Source organism: Megascapheus bottae, chromosome X, assembly GCF_031878675.1.
Source record: "Megascapheus bottae isolate mThoBot1 chromosome X, mThoBot2.hap1, whole genome shotgun sequence".
NCBI classification, from domain to species: Eukaryota; Metazoa; Chordata; class Mammalia; order Rodentia; family Geomyidae; genus Megascapheus; species Megascapheus bottae.
In genome coordinates, this window is record NC_143547.1 from 68,461,908 (window position 1) to 68,489,650 (window position 27,743).

At 42.2% G+C, this 27,743-nt stretch overlaps 2 protein-coding genes across 3 annotated transcripts in view; one reads left to right on the top strand and one right to left on the bottom strand.

Moving 5' to 3' along the window:
- The window catches only part of Plp1 (proteolipid protein 1), a 116,961-nt gene that overhangs the window by 23,511 nt on the left and 65,707 nt on the right, over positions 1–27,743 (top strand). Inside the window, exon 3 of the mRNA XM_090326414.1 lies at positions 7,382–7,503. The gene's annotated coding sequence lies outside the window, so the exon portion shown is untranslated. The remainder of the gene's footprint in view (positions 1–7,381; positions 7,504–27,743) is intronic.
- On the bottom strand, positions 1,061–27,302 carry LOC150041274 (glycine receptor subunit alpha-4). 2 transcript variants are annotated; one of them, XM_090326412.1, is made up of 9 exons: positions 27,232–27,302; positions 23,450–23,580; positions 23,117–23,184; positions 21,727–21,950; positions 21,524–21,606; positions 19,924–20,064; positions 13,825–14,039; positions 7,878–8,027; positions 1,061–1,351 (listed from the first exon to the last, which is right to left on the bottom strand). In XM_090326412.1, the coding sequence occupies exons 1-9, from the start codon at positions 27,300–27,302 to the stop codon at positions 1,061–1,063; spliced, it is 1,374 nt and encodes a 457-aa protein (XP_090182538.1). The 2 variants fall into 2 exon arrangements, with proteins under 2 accessions (XP_090182538.1, XP_090182539.1); XM_090326413.1 differs by lacking the exons at positions 23,117–23,184; positions 27,232–27,302 and having other exon boundaries at positions 23,450–23,560.

A 27,743-nucleotide genomic window follows, 5' to 3' on the forward strand; every position in this document is an offset into this window, starting at 1 on the left:
AAGGCGGGGAAAGGAAAACAACAAAAGAACACTCACCTAGTAGTGGACTCTGAGAATAATAGTTTCTATATTTCAGTCTTCCTGTTCCTACTATTCCCTTTGATCCCACTTTTGTTTTTAGCATCAAGTAAATTTCTTTTTTTTCATTGGCAGTCCTGAGGCTTGAACTCTGGGCCTGAGCACTGTCCTTCAGCTTTCTCAAGGTTTTACCACTTGAGCCACAGCAGAACTTCTGACCTTTTTTTCTGTGTATGTGATAACTAGGAATCGAATCAGGGTCTTCATGCATGCTTGGTAAGTACTCTACTACTAGGCCAAATTCCCGGCCCCTCAAGTAAGTTTCTTACAGGGTATAAGCATTTTTCTCTTTTTATACTATCCAGCATCCTAACAAATGATGTCAATATGCTACTTAGGGAATAGAATAAATATTTCTGATCATTCTGGGTTCTTGCCCCAATTCTGACAGAGTTGGATTTCTCTGAACAGTCGAACACCTCTTCTTCAGGCCATATAACGAGGGCTTAGCGTAGTACAACCTATGATTGTTTCAGTTGGGAAACCTTTTTCCTTGTTTTCTTCTCAGTGTAAGAACACCTGACTGGGTCACACAGAGCAGCATTTGTGGATGAGACAGTCTCCGTATTTGAGCATGTAGCAGGAGAGACAGAGAGCTGAATAAAGGCCAAGATCGGAAGTGGCAAGGTGAAGAATTAAGGTGGTACAAATGGCAATCAAGTAGTAGAGGCCAGAATAAAGGTGGGGAGGTCAGCAAGGGCAGAAAGGAATCCTGGCCCCAGGGCCATGGCCATACCTTAATCTCAGGGAAATGAGAGCATAGCATAAAGGTAGAATTAAGGTAGATGAACCATATTTGTAAGTACAGCCACCAATGGCAATTATGCAGTGTAGGACCACATAGCTTTGGGATTGGTAATTGAAGTTTTGAGTGGGAGGTCCATTAAGAACTATTCAAGGTCCTCATGGTATCTAATGGAGGAGAAAAGCCCAATCAACAGAAAGCAGGAAGCCAGCAGCTGGACTTTAGAGCCCACTATATTCATAGTGCCTGGTGGATATCTTCTGATCTTAGTACTTTATAGACAACCCAATAGAAGATATTGAAGATGAGAAAAGTGAAGGGAAAAACAGCCCGGGAAATGGTGTCGATTCTCTTGGCTCGGTCCACGTAGACTTTCCGCATGGTTTCTCCCTCCTTTAGAATAGGAGCAGGAAGTTGGGGGCTATAAATGCTAGAACCTTCCATTGGACCTCCATCCCTTGCCTGTAGGCAGTGTCCCAGGCCATACCCACGGAAGTAGAAACGGCTTTCTCTTATTATGTCTTCCTCCTGGAATTACAGGGAAGAAAAGACAGAATTTGAGGTAAGAGTTCAAAGAAAGGGGATAAAGATCAGGCTATAAATGCCTCATGATGCAGAAGAGACAAGGTAGATGAGTACACAGGTGTATTGCATGTTTTATTTTTCTTTTTTGCTAGTCCTGGGGCTTGAACTCAGTGTCTGAGCATTGTCCTTGGGCTTCTCTCAAGGCAAGAGTTCTACTACTTGAGCCATAGGACCACTTCTGGCTTTTTTCTATGTATGCTGTATTGAGGAATCGAACCTGAGTCTTCGTGCACGCTAGGCAAGCACTCTACCACTAGGCTACACTCCCTGCCCATGCATGCTTTTTTAAAATTTTCTTTTGGTTGATTGTGAGGATTGAACTCAGGGCTCAAGTGCTGTCCCTGAGCTCTTCAGCTCAAGGCTTGCACTCTACCATTCTGAGCCACAGTACCACTTCTGGTTTTCTGGTGGTTGGAGATAAGAGTCTCATGGACTTTTGTGCCTGGGCTGGCTTTGAACCATGATCCTCAGATCTCGGCCTCCTGAGTAGCTAGAATTACAGGTATGAGCCACTGGTGCTCAGCTGCTTTTTTTCTTCTGTTAGTCTTGGGGCTTAAATTCAGTCAGGGCCTGTTGGGTGCTGTTTCGGAGCTTCTTTTTTTCAAGGCTAGTGCTCTAGCCATGAGCTACACTTTGAGCTACAATGCCACGTCCTATTTTTGAATGGTTAATTGGAGATAAGAGTCTCACAGACTTTCCTGCCCAGGCTGGCTTCAAACTGTGATCCAGATCTTAGCCTCCTGAGTAGCTAGGATTACATTTATGAGTCACTGGTACCCAACTCTTTGCATACTTTTTGATAACAACATGATTACTCATGAGACAGATGTATGCTAAGCAGCTATATGTGGTACATATGGTATATACTATGGTTTAATTTATAGATAGGCCTTAAAGTTGTCTTTTGAAAATGTATAACATTTAAGCTAGCTGCTAGTGACTCATACCTGTAATCCTAGCTATTCAGGATCTAGGATCATGGTTCAAAGTTATTCTGAGCAGAAAAAATTCATGAGACTATCTCCAAATAGCCACTAAAAAGCCAGAAGCAGAGCTGTAGCCCAAGTGGTAGAGCACTAGCCTTCAGCAAAAGCTGTTAGGGATGGCACCCAAACCCCAAATTCAACAAAAATTCTGCATAACATTATTCAGAGACACCTAAAACTATTGTGAGAGGGATGATATCTCAATGTTAAATGATCTCTGACTGGTAGTAAAAAAAAAACTAATAAAATCACAAGACAATGAAGCTAAGATATCTAGACTGGGTGGGATTAATTTTAATGAATTTCAAAAGCTTCAGAATTACTTCTCCTTATATATAATGTCTTCAAAAAATTATCCTGACTCAAATCTTGAAAATTCTGTAAGTTTTAAATAACCAAATTAGCCACCCATAAATGAGTATAAAGTTGTTCATTTTATTGTAGATAGGTGTTCTTCTCTGCAGATCAGCACAATTAACATAGGTATTGGTATACCTAGAGTAACATTTATTACCCAGTGCACTTTCTACTTGTAAATGCATGCCTTATGAACAACACATTAACACTTAGGGGGAAAATTTTATGTAAGCACTAACTAATATGTTAGACTGTAGAAAGTCCATTAATTCAATAGTTGACTGCTATCTTTAATTATGATATAGAGACAGAGAAAGAAAGAAAATTAAGCTCCTGAGTGATCAGTGGGGTTTTACATCCACAAAAGGTTCTCTGTCCCAACTCAGAATTTATTTGCTGTTATTTTAGGACATAGTTGAGAAAAATGTCCCTCAAAGATTGAAAAAGGCATTCAGTTGAAGGTTCTAGAGTGAAAGCTTCAGCTTAGTATTTAAGAGGTCACCAGAATTGAAATGCCCCATGCCCTCTTATAGAGTAATGCTAACTTTCAGTTTGCCCAGAAGTAGGGTGTTCCTAAGATCATTTAGTACTAAAAGTAAGAAGTTCAAGGTAAACCTGGAAGTTGGTCACCCTAGTTACCTCACATAATTACTGTAAGTTAAAAATAAGATCTATGTATATAATAAGCCAGATGCTGGTAGCTCATACTTACAATCCTAGTTATTCAGTAGCCTGAGATCTGATGATCCATGTTCAAACCAACTAGGTTAGAAAAATTCACAACACTATTATCTCCAGTTAATCAGCAAAAAGATAGAACTGAAGTTATGACTCAAGTGTAGAGTAGAAAGTGTCAAACAGGAGCCTGAGGTCCAGAGTTCAAGGCCCAGTACTGACAAGAAATAAACAACAAAAGCCATGTGTATTATCTGGGTAAAACACTGATACAATGTGGATAAAGTATATTTTAAATAGGCTCTTCATAATGAGATGTCTACAGCTATGAAAAACACCTTTGTAGGTGAGACAATGATGTGGTAGGAGGTCCTACTAACTTGTTTGCATCACTGGAAGTGACCTGTCATGAGGTCAGGCCTGTTACTGGGCAGCAGGAACAAGGCAAATTCGGGCCAGAAAATCCCTAGCAGACCTTATTCCTTCCTTTGTTCTCTGTGGGCTCATAGTACAAACTGGAGATGGCCTTGATCTTGTTTACTGCTATATCCCCCAATGCTGTGCCTAGAATCTAATAGGCACTCAGTACAAATCTGTTGAATAAATGGACTGATGAACCACATACTTCAAGATATAGGGAAATGAATGGTGTGTGTGTGTGTGTGTGTGTGTGTGTGTGTGTGTGTGTGTGTGTGTGTGTGTGTGTGTGTGTGTGTGTGTGTGTGTGTGTGTGTGTGTGTGTGTGTGTGTGTGTGTGTGTGTGTGTGTGTGTGTGTGTGTGTGTGTGTGAAGCCAGTATCCTCTCAAGGTCTCAAACTGCAGTCTGTTCAGAAGAAAATCACATTTGCAAAGTACTTGGCAGGAACAGTCTTTGCCCACCCTGAAAAATGGTTTGCTGCCCTTTGGCCTCTAGAAAGGATTAGCAATTCTGGCATTTGAAAGAGTTGAAATCTTTCCACCAGAGAACTCTGTTGTGCTATCCTTGATTTGTCAAGGATTTTAGGGAGAGAGTTATGCTGTAGGCCAGAGGCCATTAATTATTGTGGTTGTACTTTGGCCCTGAGTTTAGTTATAATGGGGACACCTCAGATCTCTGCTCCATTATTTCTGTAGCCTCTTTTACAAAAACCTTTGGTTCTTACAGGAGAGATTTGCTGGGCCCATTTTAGAGAAAAAGAACAGGAGGCAAGCAAAATATCTCCTAAGGGGCCAAGTGCTGGTGGCTTACATCTGTAATCCTAGCTACTCAAGAGGCCAAGACCTGAGGATCACAGTTCAAAGCTAGCCTGGGCAGGAAAGTCTGTGAGATTCTTATCTGTAATTAACCACCAGAAAACAGGAGTGGAGCTGTGGCTCAAAGTGGTAATACACTAGCTTTGAGCAAAAGAGCTTGGAGGACAGTACCTAGGCCCTAACTTCAAGCCCCACAGCCCACAACAACAGCAAAATCTCCAAAGGAATTGAAAACAGAAGGGTAAGTGAAATTATTTTTCCCCTACTTTCCAGCTCAGGTCCATCAGATTACTCCATTTGTTCTCCACTGCTCTTTAGGTAGAGGAAAATAAACACACAATGTGTGTTGGAAAATAGTTTTGAAAGAGAAACTTGTTTCTATAGATTCAAATATTTCCCCTTTTGTCCAATCACAGTAAATCTAAATAGTGTTAGTTTGGAAATATTTGCCAGGATGGAAAAGCCATTTCATATGGGAGAGGAAATAATGGCCAATAAAATTAGTTGCTCTTAGTTCTTTTTGATTTTAATATATATATCCTTTGTAGTTGAAAGAGCAAGGATGATTGATCAAAAAGCCAAGGGTGAGGAGTCCTGGGTTTGGGTATTACCTATTTAGGAAAAATTCCTAATGGAGATGGCTATGTATTTGTAAACTGTGTGTTGGGGAGTAAGCCTTAAATACCATTTTGTAACTTACATGGCTATTGATATAAAACTTCCTTTCAGCTTTGGAAGGAACAAAAGCTGAGAGGATAGAGAAAAGATATTTCCCCAGCTGGGGGAAAGGCACAATGTAAGAAGTAGAGAAAGAGTAATACAAGAAATAAGAAGAAAAGAGATTGGAAATGGAGTTGCTAGATGGAGGATGAAGAAATGTCAACAGGATTCTGGGACCAAGTCTCTGAGAGGACTTGGTCGTGTCTTGAAATTTCACTTCACAAGTCATTCTATTGATAATGGCTGATTTTCTCTCTGTCCAGTTTCACAGAGAGCCCATTCCAACCAGTCTGCCCAAGTTGATTACACAACTGCTATGTTGAGAGCCTGAAGCTAGAGCCAGCTGAAGCGATGAAAGACAATTTTTCCTGTGACTCTTGTAGACCAACTGGGAAGACAAAGTGGAGGTTCATAGGGGAAAATCTCAACCATTTTAGACAGTGATATGGAAGGAAATCACCATGTAGTAGTGGTGGGTGAATGAGGAAAGACTAAGGTAGAAAAGCCTTAAGATTAAAATTTGAACAGATGATTAGCTCCTAGAATACTCCTTAAAAATCATAAGACTTCCCCTTGCCTTATTAGGCTCCCTTTAAAAATGTCTACTTTCCTAGTTGGAACAGCAGGACCCAAAAAGAAGTTCTGGAATAGATGAACTCTATCAGTTTGTTCAGCCTGCTTATAGAATGCAGGATATGTGATATAGTTCCATTTACCAGCAATTGCTTTAAGAAACTCAAGAAGGGACATAATTACTAGCATAGATTTGATTTTAGTCATATTAATAATAAGCCTTAGCCCACTTAACAGACACATCCCTGGGTCCTAAGCAGGTCCCAGACTGCTGATATAGCTTTGTAATAATTGAAACCTGGTGATGATGACAGTCCATTATGAGCTCAGAGCCAACCTTAATTTAAGCAGGAGAGGACTGTGTCAGGTGGGGTTGGGTAGGTAGTACAAGCAACTAGGTGAAGCTAGTATCAATCCTGGTATAGCCCTCAGTAGCTACAACTACCTTTTGTTTTGGGGACATCAACACTGGCAATTTAATTGGACAAGGGACTCTGGACTGATTGGAGGCCTGATCTTCTTTCTCAAGGTAGGCATTAAGAAGCCCTCAGTATCAAAATTCCTATAAGGTTATCTGAAAACAGGTCTAATACAACTGAAAAATGGTGGGGAGAACTACCTTAGAAAAGGCATCATCCACTTTTCTTCCTCTGTGCCAATTCTATTTTATTTTTATTTATTTATTTTTGCAGAAAGGCTTTTAGGACTCTTGAAGAATGAATTTTAGTCAAGATGAAGTTGTGAGTCCTTCCACTAGAGGGCATGCTGCCTAGGAACTAACTAAACTAGAGAGAGGCAATAATAAATTTGGAAAAACTATTGAGACAGGAGCCCTCCCCTCTGTAGGAAAAAACATTAGCAAGGGGCATGAAGCCATGGAGAAAGTGTGTCAGTTACTATTAGTGTGGACATATGGTGGGAATGCCTCAAGAACAGCTGAGGTGGGAGCTGGGTGTTAAGAGGGAAAAGTTCCTGTTTTGATATGGTTCAAACAGGTTAGAGCCAGGATTTTTCTTTCTTTTCTGTAGTACTGGAAATTGAACCCAGAAACTACATGCCTGCTAGATGATCACACTGTTGCCCAGCTATATCTCCAATCCTTCAAAGTCAGGGTTTTAACAGTAGGTAATTATTTTCTACCCCCTAAAGGCCATTTTATGCTTGCTCTTTTGATTTGGAAACCTTAGATGAGGCAGAAAACATGGAGTCAGAATTAAAGACAGACCAGATTTTGTCTCTGGAGAATAAGCAAGCAGTATGTAGCTCAGCCAAGGTTTGCAGCTTTATTTATAATTGGTCCTTTGCTTCTGTGAGAGTAGCCCAGCCACCTCCGTTGTCATGACAACTTACCTAGCACCTATTGTCTGGGCAATTGAGGGTAAACTGCTCAGTTGTCATGACGACAAGCTTTCTGTAATATTTCCCCCAGGTGATCACTCTGCTATAGAAGAAATGGGGTTAACGAACAAGAGTGAGGAAGAACAATATCTCAAACCCAACAACTCTGATGTATCCAATGAAGATTGAAAAGAAATTCAGCAATTAGAAGAGGCAAGTAGTGTTCTTTCAATATGAACAGTTTGGGGACCTTCTTTTAATGCTCCCTTAGAAAAGCATCAGTGTCTGATTCTTGAATGCTTAGGCCACCAATCGTGTAGGACATCCAGAGTACCTCCTTTTGGGTATGTAGAGGGACTGAAGCAATCATTAATACTTCTCAAAGCAAGACCATATGAACCAAGTGGATACAGTTCTAATATTACATCATGCTTTCGGTGCTTACAACATTCCAGGTATTGTGCTCATACTCTTAATTATTCTACTAGGTTCCTTATTGGTCCTAGTTTGGAGGAAAGGATTTCAAAGGAAACATGATTTGAAAACAGGATTTCAAAGGAAACAGGCTTCTCCCCAGTCATACTCACCATGCGTTGGCGCCTCTGCCTTCTTCGGAGTCTCATGAATTCCTTATGCTGACGAGAAACAAAATTGACAGCAGCATACTCCAGCAAGGCAGCAAACACGAAGAGCAGGCAGACAGCCATCCAGATGTCAATCGCTTTCACATAGGACACCTACAATATCCATCAGCAGAGCAGTCAGACTCCTTGGATTGTTTCCATTGCCTATCCAATGGATTTCTTACTTATACCAATTGCCTGTTATTCTTCAGTTTTATCCTGAATTTCTGGTAAGTTTTAAAGAAGCTTACCATTATATGTCCCATTGTCTGAGGACCCACATGAAAAAGATCCCATGATCCTTAACCTCCCTGAACTCTACACCTTCCACTTCTATCAACCTTTTCTGCCTATACTTCTTTTCCTTAATTATTGCCTTCTTGTTTCTGCTTTTGTTTATTATTCTCATCATTCTTTTCTGCTTCTGATCCTTCTGATATTTTCCCTTCTGATTCTTTCCTTCTAATTTTTCTAATAAATAGCAGTGGGTATGAATATGGCATTTGCTTTCCCTCTGTTACTCGACAGGTTCTCACAGCTACAGTGGTAGTTGGGCAGGGTTCATGATTCCCATGAATCCTATAACGGTGTTTAAGAGTTAGAGAGAAATGGTCTTAGCAAGGTTTACTTCATGGTAGCAGAGCACTGGGTCTCCGAATTTTTTGATTCAGTAGCCTTGTCATTAACTTACACTGTAGCCTCATAGATAGACTAGGAGCTCCTTTAGTTCCATGCTGTTCTTCCACTGGCATTTTTTTTCCTATTGCTTTTTACAAAGGAAAATGGATCTCAGCTCAGCTCTCATTTGGGAGAGGAGAACAGGGCAGGGTCCCAGAGGAAGCAGCAGCAAACTCCTGTCATTATATTTCACTAACTGCAAGGTACTACTGGCATCCACCTGTCCAGTTCTCCTCCCAACCTGCCTGGACAGCTGCTGTGAATATTTATCCCCTTCTTCCTTTGTGAAACTTGTAATTGACCTCTTCCGGAACTGGGTGGGGCCAGGAGGAGGAGGAGAACTCCGCTTTAGGAGATCCTTTCATCTTTTTAATCCCCAGTGACTCCTTACAGCTCTATAGCAGGAGTAGGTTTTGTAACATATAACTTCTTTCATTACTTGCTATGTTGAGCAGTGAGGGTGCTACAGATGCAGGTAAGGAGAAGGCTTACCTTGGTGACTTTTTATTCATGGTCCTGGGAGTTGAAATCAGGACCTCACACATGCTAGGCAAGTACTGTACCACTAAGCTCTATCCTCAGGCTCCTAACTTAGTAGTTCTTTTTTTGCCAGTCCCAGGGCTTGAACTGAGGGCCTGATCACTGTCCTTTGGATTTCTCAAGGTTAGAGCTCTACCACTTAAGCCATAGCACCATTTCTGGCTTTTTTTTCTATATATGTGGTACTGAGGAATAGAACCTGGGTCTTCATGCATGCTAGGCAAGCACTCTACCACTAGGCCAGATTCCCAGCCCTAAGTTAGTAGTTCTTAACTGGGGAAAACATTGCCTCACACTCAGAGTCATTTGGAAATATTTGTAGAAATTTTGGTCACGTAATTTTAGAATATAATCTATAATATATAGCCCCATTCCTGTTATCTGCCCTAAATGGCATCCATGCTAAGGTTGAGAAACCCTGCTGTAATTTTTTATTTTTATTTTTATTTTTATTTTTTTGCTGGTCCTAGGGCTTGAACTCAGGGCCTAGGTGCTATCATCCCTGAGCTTCTTATCACTTGAGCCACAGTATCACTTCTGGATTTTTCAGAGTAGTTTATTGGAAATAATAGTCTACGAATATTCCTTCCCGGAATGGCTTCAAACTGTGATTCTCAGATCCTTGCTGTAATTCTTTAAGGGAAATTCCAGTGAAAGGGTGGTGGCAGATTAGTATGAAACTCTAATTACTAAGAATCCCTTAGTGTCTCCACATTACCACCTACTAAGTAGTCCTATTTTCATTTTCCTTCTCTCAGTCCCACTGGACCCCCAGATGTCAAATACCTGCAGAAGATATAATGTGGAGGGCGGAAGGGTCGTTAGGGGCTTTGGATCATCCAAGGGAAGGACACATTCTGTCCCAGGAACAGAAGCTTAATGATGATGATATATTACTAACACATTCGTGAAAATGCTCAATAATTTGTCCCCTTATTAGTTCAGCTCATATGATAATACATCTACTAACTATCCTGGTATATAACTTTTATTGAATGAATAAACTGAAGGGTAATTTAGCAATAAGTTTTTCTCTGCTGGCTTCTACCTGATCTATCTGACCTTCTTGCCACTACCTGTCCCAAGAGCTAAGGGACACTTAGGTTATAGGACCTAGAGAAAATTGGGACTTTTCTTCCACTAAAACTTTAGGTTGAATCTTGCATTTTGTCCTTTTTGTTGTTCTGAGCACTTGCAGTTGTAGAGATCAAAGACTTAACAAAGAGATGGTGATTTATTAAAAACCCTGAAATTTGATAATTATAAAAATAGTTAACATCTGAGTGGCTGGGAGTTTGGCATAGTGGTAGAGTGCTTGCTTAGTATTCATGAAGCCCTGGGTTCCATTCCTCAGTACCACATACAGAGAAAAAGCGAGAAGGGATGCTGTGGTTCAAGTGGTAGAGCATTAGCCCTTAGAAATCTCAGAGACAGTGCTCAGGCCTTGAATTCAAGCCCTAGGACTGGCAAAAAAGCCCCAAAACACAAAAATATAGTTAACATCTGGAGAACGATGATTCCCATAAAAGCAAAGAAGTAATTTCCTAGGAACATGGGTTCCCTTATGAAACAAGCTTCTGCTACTCTCATTTTAGACACTAGAGTTGTAGAAGGTGGGATTAGTCTGTTTTTCAGAAATCCCTGGTCTGTCTCATCTCTTCCTTAGGGCTTCCACTAAACCTAATATTGCACAAACTAAAGAGTGTGCAGACGCCCCCTGCTTACTTAGTCATTGCTCTGTGGGGTGACTAATGAGGCTATTTAGCTCAGGAAGCATGCCTGGATATTTTGCTTACTGGGCAATGAGGCCATAAAAAGAGTCATGAAAATCTGACAAGAAGGCAGCAAATGTTACAAGCAAACAACCTCCCAACAAAGTCCATTTTTTTTCCAAATGAGGAAACTAAGAGCAGATGGGTTGTGTTCACTCATAGGAGGGGGCGAGAAAAGGAGGTTCTCTTGGCAAGAAGGAGGCATGAATTTCAGTATCTCCCTGAGTTAAAGAATCTTCTTGCATGGTAGAGGCAATAAACTAGGTCAGAATTCCCAGGGTTGAACCTCTCTTCTGCCTGTGGTCTTTATACAAGGCTACTACCATAACACATTCATTGTAGTTTAGCCTGGCCCTGTGGTCCTTGCCTAAGTATAATTTGCCTCTCAGTGCCTCTGTCCATCTAGGAAATAATTTACAGGGTGTCAGTCCCTGACAGCTTTTTCTCAGGTACTAGATCCTGATCTGAGATTTATTACTGTTTATTCCTATAGAAGGTTTTGGACTACTTCAGAGTTTCCTAGCAAATAAAAATAATGTAAAACACTGGCTGCTTCAGTCCTAGATCCCCCACTTACTTTTTTTAATTTTAATATCTGATAATTACAACAAAAGTTAACATTTGTACTTATTTTAAAGAATAACCATATCTTAGCTACGGTAAGGCTGCAGTGAACATCATTGTGTTAGTAAGTTTAGTATGCCCTTGTTTCTTGACATTTGAGTAAATGCCAAGGCGTGGGATTGCTGGGTCATTGTCTTTTGAGGAATCACCATACTGCTTTCCAGAATGGTTGAACAAGTTTACACTCCCACAAACAAACAGTGTAGTAGCGTTCCCTTCTCGCCGCATACCTGCCAGCATGTTATTAGATTTCTTCATCATGGCCATTCTAACTGGAGTGAGGTGGAATCTCAAAGTTGTTTTGATTTGCATTTCTTTTATAGCCAGAGATGTGGAGCATTTCTTCATGTGTATATAGGCCTTTTTTTTTCTTTTTGCCAGTCCTGGGGCTTGAGCTCAGGGCCTGAGTACTGTTCTTGGACTTTCTCAAGGCTAGAGCTCTACCACTTTGGTACCGAGGAATTGAACCCTGGTCTTTGTGCATGCTAGGGAGGCACTCTACCACTAGGCCAAACTCCCAGCCCCTCTATAGGCCATTCTTATTTATTCTTCAGAGTAGTCTCTTGAGTTTTAAGGAGATCACCACTGAGGAAAACCAGGACTTCTCAGAATGCATAGTTTAAATACAATTGATGATAACACATGACTGACAGAAAGCTTTTCTGCATCACCTGAGCTCCATACTGGGCACATGGGACTTAAAAAAATAACTAGCTGGGCACGGTGGCTTACACCTATAATCCTAACTACTCAGGAGGCTGAGATCTGAGGATCAAGGTTCAAAGCCAGCCCAGGCACAAAAGTACCTGAGACTCTTATCTCCTATTAACCTCTACAAAAATGGGAAGTGTGGCTTAGCTCAAGAGTACGGTGGTAGCCTTGAGCTGAAGAGCTCAGGGACAGCGCCCAGGCTGAGTTCAAGCCCCATGACCCTTAAAAAAAATAGCTACACTTGTTTAATACCAGACGTCAGAGCCTGGCACCAGTGGCTCACGCCTGTATTCCTAGTGACTAAGCAGTCTGAGATCTGAAGATTGCAGTTTGAAGCCAACCTGGACAGGAATGTATGTGAGACTCTTATCTCCAATTAAGTACCCCAAAAAAGCTGGAAGTGGAGCTGTGGCTCAAGTGGTAGAGCACTAGCTTTGAATAAGAAAGCTCAGGGATAGCTCCCAGGCCATAAGTTCAAGCCTTAAGACTGTCCAAAATTAAAAACAAAACAAAACAAAACAAAAAAACCCAAGCAAACATGTAATATTCACAAAATAAGGTAAGTTCCATCATATAAAATGACTGCTATAAAAGGAGAAACTGGGATTTAAACCCAAATCTCTCACACTTAACCCCTAGTTCCTCTATATAGAAGATTCATAAATTCAGCACCGGTGTCTCAGCTAACTCCCTACTCAAATTCTGAATAAAATGTCTTATTAGAAACAGAGAGATGGGAGATGACAGGGCTTAGTCCCCAACAAATCAGAATAAGAGGGGATATGTTCACTGAAAGACTCAAAAAGAATTCTACTACATTGAGTTTCCATTATTTCTTCATGACTAAGTACAGTACCTGCTATATACTACTTGCTTGATAAATATCTATTAACTTAAAGTAAGGTCTCACTCCCTGATTTGCTTAGAGCCTTGCTGACTATTAGGATTTTGAAGTGACCTTAAAGTTCCCTATGTGAAGACAGGAGGCAGCGAGAACTATTCCCAGTTTCATCAGCATAAATCTTTCTGTGTAATCAAAACATCACCAGGCCCCAGATGATCAGCGTTTACTGCTTTTAGCTACCTCAAAATGTTTCCTTCCCTAAAGAATAGATAGTGTACCTAGACATCTTTGTAAGACAATCTTATTTCTGATTTAGTAAGAGGACAGATGTTGGTTCAAAATCCTGATGTCTCTTTGGTTATTTATGGTGCGATATGACCTTGAGAAAGTCACTTTGTTGCTCTGTCCTGTATTCTCATCTGTACTGTGTAGGAGTGAGGCTTTCTGTTTGACAATGGTCTTTTGTTCTGGGATATGCTATTTCTTGCTATTATTTCACTAACCTCAGCCTCTACATTCTTTGTAAGAGAATCATGGACTAGTCTGCCTGAGCTGGCTTTGAACCAAGATCCTCAAGAACTCAGTCTCCTGAGTAGCTAGGATTGTAGTCATGAGCTAATAGCATCTTGCTTCAGGAGTTCTTAACCTTAAGTCCAACGTGAAGAGTGAGTGAGCAGAAAGGAATACAAACTGAATGGGAAGCAGAGCTTGGTAGCAATCAGGTTCCCTTGCATGTACTCACCTTAGGCAAAGAGGCCCGGGAGCCAGAGCTCTGGGTTGTCATGGTGAGCACAGTGGTGATGCCAAGACCTACACGGGCGGGAGCTGCATCCATATTGATCCAGAAGGAGACCCAGGACAGGATAACAATGAGCAGGCTGGGGATGTACATCTGAATCAGATAGTAGCCCATCTGTCGTTCCAGATGAAATTTGACCTCTATGCAGGTGAATTTCCCTACAACAGAAGAAATGAAGTATCAAGCCTTCAGTCCCTAGCCTGAGACTAAGTCTGAGGATACAGTACTAGAGTAGCCTTATCTGTTAGCTAGCCTCTCTCTGGTCATCTCAGAGAGTCAAGTCAGTAAATGAGGCTTTCAAAATGGCCACAGGAGGTTTGCCCCTTTTGCTCTTAGTAACACAAGATCTGTCTGTTTTTCTTCCCTCTCCACTTACATCCCTCTTTTCACTTTCTTCCTTCCCTGTTTTTCCTTCCTTCCTTTCCCTTCCTTCCTTGTACTGTGGTTTAGACCTGGGGGCCTGTGCTTACTGGACAGGTGCTCTATACTGGAACAATACCCCCAGTCCTTTTTGCTTTTTTTGCCAGGCCTGGGGCTTAAACTTTGTGCCTGAGCACTGTCCTTGGGCTTTTTCATGGTTAGCATTCTACCACTTGAGCCACAGCACCACTTCCAGCTTTTTCTGTCTGTGTGGTACCAAGGAATTGAGCCTGGGTCTTCATGCATGCTGGGCAACTAGTCTACCACTAGGCCAAACTCCCGGTCCCTCCTTTTTACTTTTTGAGATAGAGTCTCACTTTTTTTGCCTGGGCCATCCTGGACCATAATCTTTTCAATTTTTGCATTTCTGAGATGAGAGGTGTATGCCACTAATGCTCAGCTTTTTTTAAAAAAAAATAGAGTTAAGCTTACTTTTTTGCCCTGGTCTGGCTTCAAATCACAATTCAAAGTGGCATGCACTACCATACCCAGTTATAAGATGTTTGAAATGATAGCACCGCAAATAGGGTAAATGGCAAGAGAATTCCAGAATCAAATTAGCTGGGTTGAGATATTAAACATTCTACTTAGTTGTGTGGCCTTGGAGAAAATGCCCAAGCTTTTCTTTTTGTTGTATGTTTCAAGACAAGGTCTCATTATATAGCCCAGGCTGCCATGGAACTTATACTATTTTAGGTCCCTAAATGCTAGAATTAAAGGCATATATTACTGTCCTCATTCTATTCTGGATTTTTAAATTTTTCTTATGGTGGGAATATGAGGTTTGAACTCAGGGCCTTAAGATTTCTAGATAGTCACTGTAATACTGACTTACACTGTAGTCCTATATTCACTAATTATTATTATTTCTTGCCAATCCTGGGGACTGAACTCAGGGCTTGAGCATTGTCCTTGGGCTTTCCTCAAGGTTAATGCTCTACCACTTGATTCACAGCACCAGTTCTGGCTTTTCTATATATGTGGTACTGATGAATCAAACCCAGGTCTTTGTGCATGCTAGGCAAGCACTGTACCACTAGGCCAAATTTTTAAGATACATTCTCTCATACTGCCCTGGGCAAGTGCTTAGACCATGATGTGCCTATAGCAAGCTTACTGTAGTAGAGTTTCGGGGATGGCAAGTAAGCAATACTGTGTCTAAAATTTTGCTGAGATAGAGCCTGTCAGACTTCTGCCTAGGCTGATTTGGAAATGTGATCCTCCCAATCTCAGCCTTCCATGTAGCTTAGAATAACAGGTAAGTGCCATTTGCCCAAGCTATGAGTTAAGAAGAGGTCTCATGAACTTTTCTGCCTGGACTGACCTTGAATTATGATAGCGCCCCTATTCTCAGCTTCCTAAGTAGCAAGGATTTGGGGCATGAGCCACTGATGCCTGACCAGCCAAAGTTTTGAATTTCACTTTCATTGCCCATAGAACAGAGTATTCACAATTTTCACCTCCATCATTGGGCTATTGGAAAAGCTAAAATGAGATCATGCATTTGAAATGTTGAACACATAGGTAGCTGTTAAAATTACTCTATTATCAATAAAGCAACTTGTTTAGACTCCATTCAGGTGTCAGTAGCCTCCCTTAAACTTGATAGTATCCCAGACATTGTCTAGCAACTGTACAGAAACTTTAAAAACAAGTGAGAAGAGCTAGACAGCAGACATCTGGAATATACTCAAAGGAGCCTAGATATGGACAGTGGGCAGCAGATTCCTATAGAGCATCAGGCAGCAACGTTCTATTCTAAGGAAGAGTGCGTTGGCCCCACGCCCATGTACTGATGTTCTGCTTCCCCTGTCAGCCATCTTTACTTTATTTTGCTTCTCAAAAGCAGAAGTCCAGCATATCCCAATAAGAGAGATGATGTGTATAATCATCTCAGTATCCATAGGAGATTGGTTCCAGGATTTCCTGAAGATAACAAAGTATGCTGATGCTCAAGTCCTTTACATAAAATGGCATAGTATTTATATCATTTATATATGTTCACATATATACACACGTACATACAAACATACATACATAGCTTCATATATATCTACATACATATATTTTAAATCATCTCTGGACTACTTATACTTAACACAGTATAAATTTGGTATAAATGATTGTGAAATTCTATGCTGCTATCAGAAAGAATGACATCACCCCATTTGTAAGGAAATGGAAAGACTTAGAAAAAATCATAGTAAGTAAGCCAGACTCAAAGGAACATAGGCTCAATGGTTCCCCTCATTTGTCATAATCAGTAGAAACCTTGGGCTCTCCTAGAGGAGATTTACAATAGAGCAAAACCTAGATACATAAAGCCATATAGTATGAGGGTAAATGAAAGGACCTCCAGGATATAGAAACAAAAGCCAAATAATGAATGATTGTTGTTCTTAATGTATTATGTTATCTCTCATCTCTTTTGCTATCCCTTGGTTATCTCATATTGTTACAGTATTTTACCTTGTTATCTGATATATTGTATATGTGCTTATTTGGTTATTTGAAATTGGATAGGGAAGGGGGAAAACAAGATGAGGAGCGGGGGTGGGGGGAGGAAATGGGGAACAAGACATGAGAAAGGGTAATCAATGTTTGTGAAGTAATGTACCATCTATCTGGTGAATATAATGTAACCCGTCTATTAATTACAATAAAAATATATGAAAAAAATTGTTATACTATATTGTTTAGGGAATAAGAGGACCAGAGTCTGCACATCTTCAAAACAAGTGGAATTTGTTTTGTTTGAATTGGAGCTTGAACTCTACGTCTTGCACTTGCTAGGCAGGTACTCTATCACTTGAGCCATATCCCCAGCCCTTTATTACTTTAATTATTTTCCAGATAGTGTCATGTACTGGCCCAAGGCCAGCTTTATACCTTAATCCTCCTACCTATAGCCTCTCACTTAGCTGAGATTACAGGTGCATATTGCAATGCCAAGCTTTAAAAAAATAACTGAGGAGTCCTTGTTTTTGCAGTTTGGCCTAAAACTCTAATCCTCCCGATCTCTGCCTCCTGTGTAGCTGGGGTTATAGTCGTAATCCACCATACCTGTGCATAAATATGTATGTATATGCATATACATATATATATACACATCTATTTACCCCTTTTTTTGCCAGTTCTGAGGTTTGAACTCAGGGCCAGAGCACTGTCCTTGGGCTTTCCTCAAGGCTAGTGCTCTACCATTGGAGCCAGAGCACCACTTCTAGCTTTTCTATGTATGTGATAGCAAGGAATCAAACCTGGGTCTTCATGCATGCTAGGCAAGCACTCTACCACTAGGCCAAACTCCTGGGCACCTACTCATATCTTTTAAAAATATTTTTGAGTTTTTTAATTGGTTCCTTGGATCTGGAACCTTTCAATGTAGACATTGAAAGCCGACTGTAATTTTTATTTATTTATTTTTTTGTTGGGTTGTGGGGCTTGTACTCTGTGCTTTGCGCTGTCCCTGAGCTCTTCAGCTCAAGGCTACTGCCCTAACCTCTGAGCCTCTGCCCCATTTCCCATTTTCTAGAGGTTAATTGGAGATAAGAGTCTCTTGGACTTTAGTGCCTAGGCTGGCTTTGAACAGCAATCCTCAGATCTCAGCCTCTGGAGTAGCTCAGATTACAGGTGTGAGCCACCATGCCCGACTTGTAATTTTTAATTCTGTCTTGGGTTTACTTGATTTCTCAAGGCTAGTAATTTCTTTGTCATTCCTTTTTTTTGAGACAGAGTCATACTGTAGATCACCCATCTGTCCTTAAACTTACTGTGTAGCCCAGTCTGACTTTAAATTCCTGATCCTTCTCTGTCCAGGAGCTGGAATTTCAGCCACTAAGCCTGGCAAGGCCAGTTACTATCGCTTTGCCATACTGTCTGATAGTATGACCTCTTGCTATTTCCAAGTTCATGTTGGACTTCTTGCCATGACATGCCTTTACTGTATACCTATAGTTACTTTTCCTTTCATCCTTCCTTTTTTTGTAATAGCAGTTTTGTTTCTAATTATAAAATCAACACTCATTTAGTAGAAAAACAGGAAAAGAATAATAATCTCAAGCTCATATTTATCAAGCACCTACTAAATGTTCTGACTGTATAGTTTAATTATGTAACAAATCTTGGAACAGTAACAAATCTTGGAACAGTTATGATTATTATGTCCCATATCACAGGTAGGGGTACTGAGGCATGAAAACATGGTTATGTTTCTCTAAGGACACTCAATAAGTTTCTAGACTCGAAACTTAGGTCTCTCTGACTTAAAATTTCTTGCTCTTATCCATTCTGTCACATTATATAAAAGCATTTGCTACTACTATTTTCTTCCAGGATTTAAAAATTCATGGAATTATAAAATTCATTCCTTTTTTCACAGTATAATCTTTCTGTGTTTACAAATTTGAAACTTTTTTTTCCCATTTGTACTTTCTCATGTAGACACAAGCACCTTGAAAGCATCCTTCTTTAATGCCTGCCTACTTATGGCACCAATCAAGACACATTATATGATTTACTCACTTCTGCCCTACTGGCAGATATTTGAACAAATCCGAATTTGCTAACATAGTGACTCAGGATCTGTACTTGGGGGTCTAAACTCATGGTGATACTTTAAAATGCTACTTGTAATATATTTCAAGGAGTGGCATTTCTGGATAAATATGTATAGAAAAAGTCAGCTTTAACAATGAAGGCCACCTGCATTAGAGTTCTCAGGATGCTTATTAGAAATACATCTTTCTGGGGATCATTCCTGGCATGTATACACATCAGAATCTGAGAGGTGCAGCCCAGAAGTCAACATTTTAACACACTCTCCAAGGGAATACATTGAATAGAGTTGGAAAACAACTGACCTACATACTAATTGCCAATTCTTCCTCCCTGGAGGTTATACCATTTTCTGCTTCTGCCTCTGTTTTCCCAAATCAATAAACTGTTGTTCTTCCCACACCCATGCCCCTACACTTCCATGTACATTTATATATGTGGGGAGGGGAAGTTGGGGGGACCAGTATTTCCCCCTCTTTAGCTTCCTTAAAGCCCAGTGTCTGCACTCGTCACAGCCAAATCATGGGGAAAAATGAGGCACCGACAACTCTTAGGGAAGCTACAGAGGGTGGATACTCACTCTGGAAAAGCAGGTCCTCTTTCACTTCTTGGAAAAGCATGCCAGTTTATGAGAGCTAGGTAGCGGCTGGTAGCAGTAGAGATGTAGACAATAAGCTGGTTACTGCCGTCAGCAAACATGTTCCCTCTTAGTCCACCATTGATATTGATGTCAGTTTCCAAGCTCTCACAAAATTGGTCACTCTCATGAAGTGGGACACTCTTGCTACTTATCGGGTGCATTGTTCAGTAACGTGTGAGAGAAAAGAACATGGGCTGTTGGAATGCTAAAACTATCCTTTATTAGCTGTGCGATGTGGATAATTGATTTAACTTCTTAGAAAACCTTGTATCCTTTTCTGGTATTGATTATCACTGGCATGGTAAAAGAATTAAAAATCATAGCATCATATCTCCAGTAGAAGTTGTCTGTCTTTTCCCCTTGCCTTCCTTTCCTTCTAGATACCATCTATCTGATACCTCACAGCCAGTAAAGAGCCTGGTTCTTACCTGTGTTATAGTGCTTGGTACAATAGCCTAGATCCTTCTCATCCTGCAAGATGAACTGGGGAAGAGTCAACCCCTCAGCTACTTGGACAGCAGGAGCATCTTCCAGCCATTCAAACATGAGGTCATTCATGGTGTAGCCAACTGCAAGTGAGAAAAATAGCAGAGAGCTGCAGAATGGGTGTTGAGTGAGAGGTAGGTTTATAATTGGCAGGCTAGCATAGATGAAGAAGGCATGTGGTTTAGGAATTGTATGTTCCTCTAAGAGAAACTTTGTCTTTGAAGCTTATCCTAAGTGGACAAGTCAAAAGGATTCCAGATTCTGCTCCTACCCAATTCTCAAAGTTGAGAAAGCCCCAAAGAGAATTTATTCTGGTAGACCTAGAATGCAGGCCAAGAAGGTTGGAAAGATGTCAAGGACCCCAGCTGGGAACTTCCTGCCATATCTCAAGCCCAGAGGAATAAGCATGTGTACTGCCCACATGTCTTGAGCTGAATCAGCCCCATAGGCAAGGCTGCTGCCATTTCACCTCAGGGAACAGAGAGCTATTTCTGTGCTGCCAGTCATGCATGGGACAATGTGCATACCACAGACACCCAGCCAGCTCTGGCCTTGAATTGGGACAGATTGAGAGTGAGTATCTGAACATGCTGAGTCCCTCACAGATAAACTAAACAGTTCATGCATGAAGGCGCTTACTATGTGTAGGGCCATGTATACAGCCATATTCACATGTGTCAGGAGGGACAGGAGCAGAAACACTACGGCTCAAAGAATAGGGACTTGACTCAATTGCTGTTTGACTGTGAGATTAGTCAATTTCCCTTCTGTAAAATGGTAATGGTAGTAGCTCTGCTCTACTTAGTCTTCCAAGTTGTGAAGTGCTAATGAGAACACTGTATGTGAATTCTGCTTATGAAGAATAAGGTGCTGACCACAGGGTGCATTCTATGCATCACTTTTATGTGCTAGTAACAACTTTATCAGCCTTGTTCTCTCACTGAAGAAGTAGAAAGAGTGGAAATAGGTGATGGATCATTTTCCCAACTTTTGACTCCTCACTTTGGGAAGTGCCTACATTTTTGGCCCCTGTGCCATAGAGGAACCTTTGGCTGACTTCTGTAGGCAGTATTCTGTGCCTGGCCCTCTTCTCCCCAACTGTTATGTGTTTATAGGTATCAATTGCAAGGGTGTCCCCTACCCTGCCCACCACTGGCATTTTTAAGAGCATCTTCAGAGTCTTAACTGAGAAATAAAAAAAAAATCAGATACCATAAAAGAGAATATACCTTTGGGTACAGGAGTTGTACTTGAAAACAATTGCCTACAGCTAGTACCAGTACATTTATATATAATGCAGGGGCCTTGCCATTGCCTAGCCCTGTGGAACAGCCAGTCAAGTTATGTGGGGCTGGAAAAACACAATGGGCTTGGTGTCACACAGTCCTGGCTTCTAGTCTCCTCATTATCAAGAATTGACTGTGTGTTAGGCAACTCGCTCCCAACTCTGGGGTGGGGGTGGGACTTCCCCTGTGTGGAATATCATGACTTAGGTTTGACTGGCTGTATTCCAGGACTTTGTCTGTGACTACAGACACTCACAGCTTTCCAGCTGCATCGTGCAGGTCTGGATATCCATGGGGAAGTTCTTGAGGTCCATCGGGCAGGACAAAATGAGAGTCAATCTGGTAAGAACAGTAAGAAAAAGTGACATCAGCTTACTAGGACTGAGCAGCACAGAACAGAGACCCTCCTCCCAGCCCTCCACCTCCATCTGGCTTCCACTTGATGTCCACCAGCTGCACCTGATGCTGTAGAGCACATTGCCATTCTTGAAGATGCGCAGTAGCTTGTTATCTGTGGTCACCTCATGGAAATTGGCTCCCTTCTCATTTGCAAAGAACAGGTCTGGTTTCCAGATAGAGTCCAGCATAGAGGGGTCAAGGTCCAGAGAGTCATCAGGATATTCTCTGTAGGCCAGACGTGGGTCATTCCACTGCTGCCGTAAGAAGACATTGACCCGGTAGTCCTGGGAAAGTTCAGAGATGAGCCCATCAGAAGCATTGCTATTCCCAGGGGCCTAGCATATATATGTATGTATCTATACCTCTATACCTGTATATTTATCTATCTACCTACCTATCGATCTACCTATCTACCTACCTATGCAGGAGGGACATGAAGAGGAAATGCTGGGGGCTCATCTTAGAGGCAGTAGCATTTTTCCATTAAAAGAGTCTGCTTTAGGCTGTTAGGGCAATCATTGGAAGGGAAAAGGCATTTATGTAAGCATTTTCTGTGTGCCACATTCTCTGCTAAGTGCTTTCTCCATATGTATCACCTCATTGAAATCTTGCACCAAACTTGTATGTCATGATCTATATTTCAGAGATGAGAAACTGAAATTGAGAGATTTATGTAAATGCCAAATAGTTATTAGAAATAGAATTTGGATTTGTCTGATTTTAAAGTTTATACTCTACATTGTTGGGGGCCGAGTAACGCCATGTTTAATAACTTTCTGGTGAGACCTGTAGTAGGGGTAAACAAGTGGACCTCTGTCCTGTCCACCTGTTGTGCTGATAGGTTCCCGCACCCAATATAAGGAGGGGAGTTTTAGAGAGACAGATTCCTGCCTTGATGAAGCTGCGTGGCGTCTCTGTTCGTGCTCTGGAGAAGCAAGGCTGAGTGCGGGAGGACAGTGGGCCCTCTCCTCTCGCGGCTCGGACGGGTTGGGGTGTGTTTTTCCCCATCCCTCCTCAAGAGGGACTGGGGATAAAGCACCCTGACACTACATTAATCTACTTGTTTGACCATTTGCTGCTTAAGCTAGTGTCTTTTTTTTTGTCAGTCCTGGGACTTGAACTCGGGGTTTGGGTATTGTCCTTAGGCTTTCTCAAGACTAGCGCTCCACCACTTGAGTCACAGCCACTTCTGACTGTGTATGTGGTACTGAGGAATCGAACCCAGGGCTTTGTACATGTTAGGCAAACACTACCACTAGGCCACATTCCCAGGAGGCTAGTCTGCATTTAGTCATGAAATTGAGGCTAAGGAAGAATGTTCTACCAGTGACCAGTTTCAGATATGACATGTGAAACCAGAAGACGACAGCAGAGGAAGTAAATGTTTGTTAATTAGTGGGCTTTACTCTTTCACAGGAGAGTGGCAACAAGGAACAGAAAGACTCCTTACCATAGTGGTCTCGGTGACAGAGCCAAAACTGTTGATGAAGATGTTGCAGGTCACGTTCACAGGAGGGCCTGAGGGTAGCAAAGCATAAGCCATTGGCAGGGCATTCCAGGAAGCGGGAATTAGGTTTCAAAACTCCCTCCTTCAAAGTTAGACAAAGAACTCCTGGGAGAAGACTTGCCCAGAGGGAGGTGAGGCTCTTTCTGAGCTAGAACAACTAGCTTTAAACTTCTAGCCTCTTTTCGTGAGGCAGGGCACAAGGAGTGGAGCTGACTGTATGTCACCAAAGGTGGTGAACTGTGTGTGGAGGATTTTGTAGGATAAATGTTTCTTTACCTTTAAAATTTGGTCGAATCCTGGCATCATATCCAGACGTTCGCCCCATAAGCTTGTCCAGGAAATCAGATGGTGACATGGGCTGGGAACCTTTGGTTCCAGACTTGACATCCTCTTTTGCCAAGGCTACCCTAAGCAAGAGAAAGAAAGAAGTCTGGGACCAGTTTTATTCTGCATTTTTCATAGACTTCATTTTCATCTCTATCTACTATTGATAGGGCTTCTCAATGTGGTGGATAGGATAAGAGGATGGATCTCTGGATATCAATGTACAAGATGAGGAAGAAAAAAATCCCACACATAAGTCAATGTAGCAACTCAACTAGTAGTTCCAGGAAAGAACTTTCTCATAAGTAAGGTCTTTTACTCCGAATCCTCATTGACAGGGAGGTAAGGAATGTTATATCCTTTTTACATAGATGAAAACTGAGACTTAAAAAGGAGCCACTTGTCCAGGAGTCTTTACCTTCTTGCATGCACAACAGGAAATGTTTCTCCTTTTCTATTTGCTCCAGCTTTATCCTGTTACACTAAAATAAATTAGTGCTTTTAAAATAATGAGTTAGCCTGGTGGGCGCGGTGGCTCACGCCTATAATCCTAGCTACTCAGGAGGCTGAGATCTGATGATCAAGATTCAAAGCCAGTCTGGTCACAAAGGGACCTGAGACTCATCTCCAATTAACCTCCAGAAAATGGGAAGTGGGGCTTGGCTTAAGGGTAGGGTGGTAGCCTTGAGCTGAAGAGCTCAGGAACAGCTCCCAGATGGAGTGCAAGCCCCATGACCCCCCCCCACACACACACTAATAGTGAGTTGTCACTCTTGTCAGTTCTGATCATGGCAAGATTTGAACCCTGTGCCGCGGCCTCCTCATGCTGAAGGTGCTTTGAAAGCTCTCAAATGAGAATGAAGTCTTGCTTATTGCAATGCTTTACTTATAATTGGGCCTCTGCAGTATTTCCTAGTCTGGCCTAGCCAAGGATGGGAAAGACCCATGGCTGAAAGGTGGTATCTGTGGCTTGGGCTTCATGCTTGGGCTCAGTTTCTGAAGGAGCCTTGGCAGGAGGCTGTGCTTTGAGTTCTGCTTTAGTTCAGAGTTGTGGCCACTACAGGCAGGTGAACTCTCACTCCTGACTCTCAGTCTTAGAACAGCAAAGGCCTTCTACCTGTTTGCTTACTAGCCAATAAATTGACTCAGCAAAGCCTTGGAGGCTTTTGCCCAGGGCCAACCTCAGGCTGGACTCCTGACTGCATCCATTGCTTTATGCTCCATCTTGCTGTCATCACCAGCACCACTGTTTCTATAGCAGCTGCTCCACTGTATAGCTGAGTAGCTGGACTGCTTTCCTTGTAGGTCCTTGTCTCCTTTTACCTAGTGGCTCCCTCTTTCCCAGGAAGACTATGTGCCAGCCAGTGATTAGTACAGTGATGAAAAAAGCTAAAACCTACATGTACTTTACTAGTTCTTGTGTCATTACTCTTTAATTATCACTATTAGTCAGCCCTTGAGCATTGGTTCTAGGACCTGCTTGTAGTTATCAAATCTGGCTCAAGTCCTTGATATAAAATGGTATTGTTTTTGCATATAATGTATACAGTTATTGCATGTACTTTAAATCATCTTTTAATGCAATGTAAAATATTATGCAAATAATTATTGTACTGTATAGTTTAGGAAATAACAATAGAAAACAAGTTTGTGTGTGTGTTCAGTTCACATGTAGTTTTCAAAAACAATGTTTTTCTTTTTTTATCTGCAATTGATTGAATCTGTAAATATGGAAGTCATAGATGTGGAGGGTCAGTTGTATAGATGGAGAGAGTGAGGGTCAGTGAGGTACAGTCACTTCACGATCACATACCTAGTTCATGGTTCAGTCAACATTCAAACTCAGAGCTATTGATTTCAAGACTATCTACCAGGATCCCATGAGGCTAGCACTCCAGGGTAATCTGCCAATGAACCAGAGTAAGGAAAGGCCAGTCACATTGAGACCTTCTGGAGTCCTGCTTCCTTAAATTTCTGAAGCAGGAAGAAGTCCTTACTGTGGAGACAGAGTCTACCCTGACCCCCAGGAGAAGTAACCAGAGAAGGTAGTCTAAGCAGGCTGTAGAAATCCAAAAGGGTTGGTATGGTGCTGAAGCAAGCAGAGGTCTGTGGCTTTACCACAGGATGTATGTGCTAGCCAGGTGCTGTTGGCCACCTGCCACCTGCCTGCTGAGAGGCCACAAGGACTCTGTACATGGAGCAACCAGACACTTGCCACTGTCCTCAGCCCCACTCTCAGGTCACTCATCACTAGTCCCAGTTGTAGGGTCCTGGGCCATACTAAGACTCTTCAACTGAGTACCCTCTTCCAGGGCTACCTTGCATGAGAACCAGAAAAGAGTCACTATGTGCAACCACACTTTCTTCTCTAGAAAGTCCCTAAAAGTGGCAGGACCTAGCAGGATTCAAAACTTGCAGTCTTTTTCCTACAAGGCTCTTGGGTAGGGTGAGGGGGAGCTCTAGTTATTTGCTGGGTTATCTTAGTGACCTTGTGCTGGTTACTCACCCTCTTTAGGCCTCAGTTTCCACATATATCAAAAATGACTTAGACTACAGAGTCTCAAAAGGCCCATCTTGCTCTAATTGCCTACAGTCTCCAACCTCAAGTTGCAGTGCTTCCACTGAAGTTTGCACTTTGAGGCAGCCTTCCCTCCCAAAGAGCAGTCAAGGCTGTAATGAGTGCTCTCTTCTGTTCCTATCTTTCTATAAACTCCAGCTGAATTGCCATTCCCCTTTGAGCTGCTTCTCAGCCCCAAGTGTACTGTCCCTCTCTGTACTGATTTCTGTCTGTCAGGCAGTGTGTTGGCAAGAAGTTCTGAAGTGTTTTTTAGATTAAGAGGAAGAGGAGGCCCGATGCGGTAGCTCACGCCTATAATCCTAGCTACTCAGGAGGCTGAGATCTGCGGACCAACGTTCAAAGCCAGCCTGGGCACAAAAGGACTAAGACTCTTATCTCCAATTAAGCTCTAGAGAAAACAGGAATTGTAGTTTGGCTCAAGGGTAGGGTGGTAGCCTTGAGATGAAGAACTCAGGGACAGCACCCAGACCCAGTTCAAGCCCTATGACCCACAAAAGTAAAAGAGGAAGAGGATACTGCCATGGCACCCACTACTTTGAGAGGCACATTCCCTTGAAGACCAGTTCAGTCCAAAACATAGCCATATTTCCTGCTCAGCCAACCCTGTCCAGCTTAACTGACTCCTGGTATAATAAGAAAGGGGTAATTGGTGGGACATGTAGAAGAAGCCCCCAACATGCCTTGTCTACAAGTCCAGGGACTACTGATACTTGATGTCCCTCAAGGGATAATGGGCAGGTAAATGCAGAGGTAGGGAGGTTACAGAAAGCCAAGGTTTGGGCACCTCACATCCATCCTAATGTGATTTTGGAACAAACCCTTGCTCTTTGAGAAAGCTTCTTGGGCCGGCGGCTGAAATGTACTGTCATTTTTAGGGATTTGAGCAGCAGGGAGGGAGACAGGATTAGATGGCAGGACAGGTGTTTTCCATTTGGGAGCTTTCCATCTAGCCTTTTTCTGGGCCCAAGAAACCCTCACCCATGCAGAGACTCTCCCACCAGCACTAAGGCGTTGACAACTTATATCCTCTACTGAAGCCCTCCAGACTGTGGCGTGTTTTTTTTTCAAACTTAGAGGAAACTGCCACCTGCCCCAGCTGTCCCCAATCCCCAGCCAGTGTTTGCATGCATCTTCTTCTCATCCCCACTTAGCTCACCTGAGGAGGACCTGCCCTGGCAGGGTCCAGAGGAGAAGGAAGGAGAGAGTTGCAGGAGCAAGAGATGTCATTCCACGGATACCTTGGAGCCCTTTTCCCGGCCTGGCTGCCAAGGTGAGAACAGATATCCCTGTAGGAACGGCCAAAAGTACAGAGCCTTCCTCCAACTTGGGCTTCCCACAAGAGCCGGTGGGGCTGGGCTAGGAGTTGTTCGCTCTTTTTTTTCCTTCTGTCAGTCAGGGACCAGAAACTGTTCCCTTAGAAATGATCATAACAGAGATAACCCTACCAGCTCCTGCTTGGGTTCCCCTTGGGCTGTGGAGGGCCTCAGCTTGCCGGCCAGGGAGCTAGCAAAGATGCTCTTTGGGTAGCAATCACTCTCCAAACCCTGGAGAGTCTTGGAAGGGAGGGAGGAGGGAGACTGGTAGGAAGATGTTTCCCTCCTCTCCCTCTCACCTCCCCTTAGATGCACCCTCCGAAAGCAGCAATTTAAAGGCACAGACGCTAGCAGC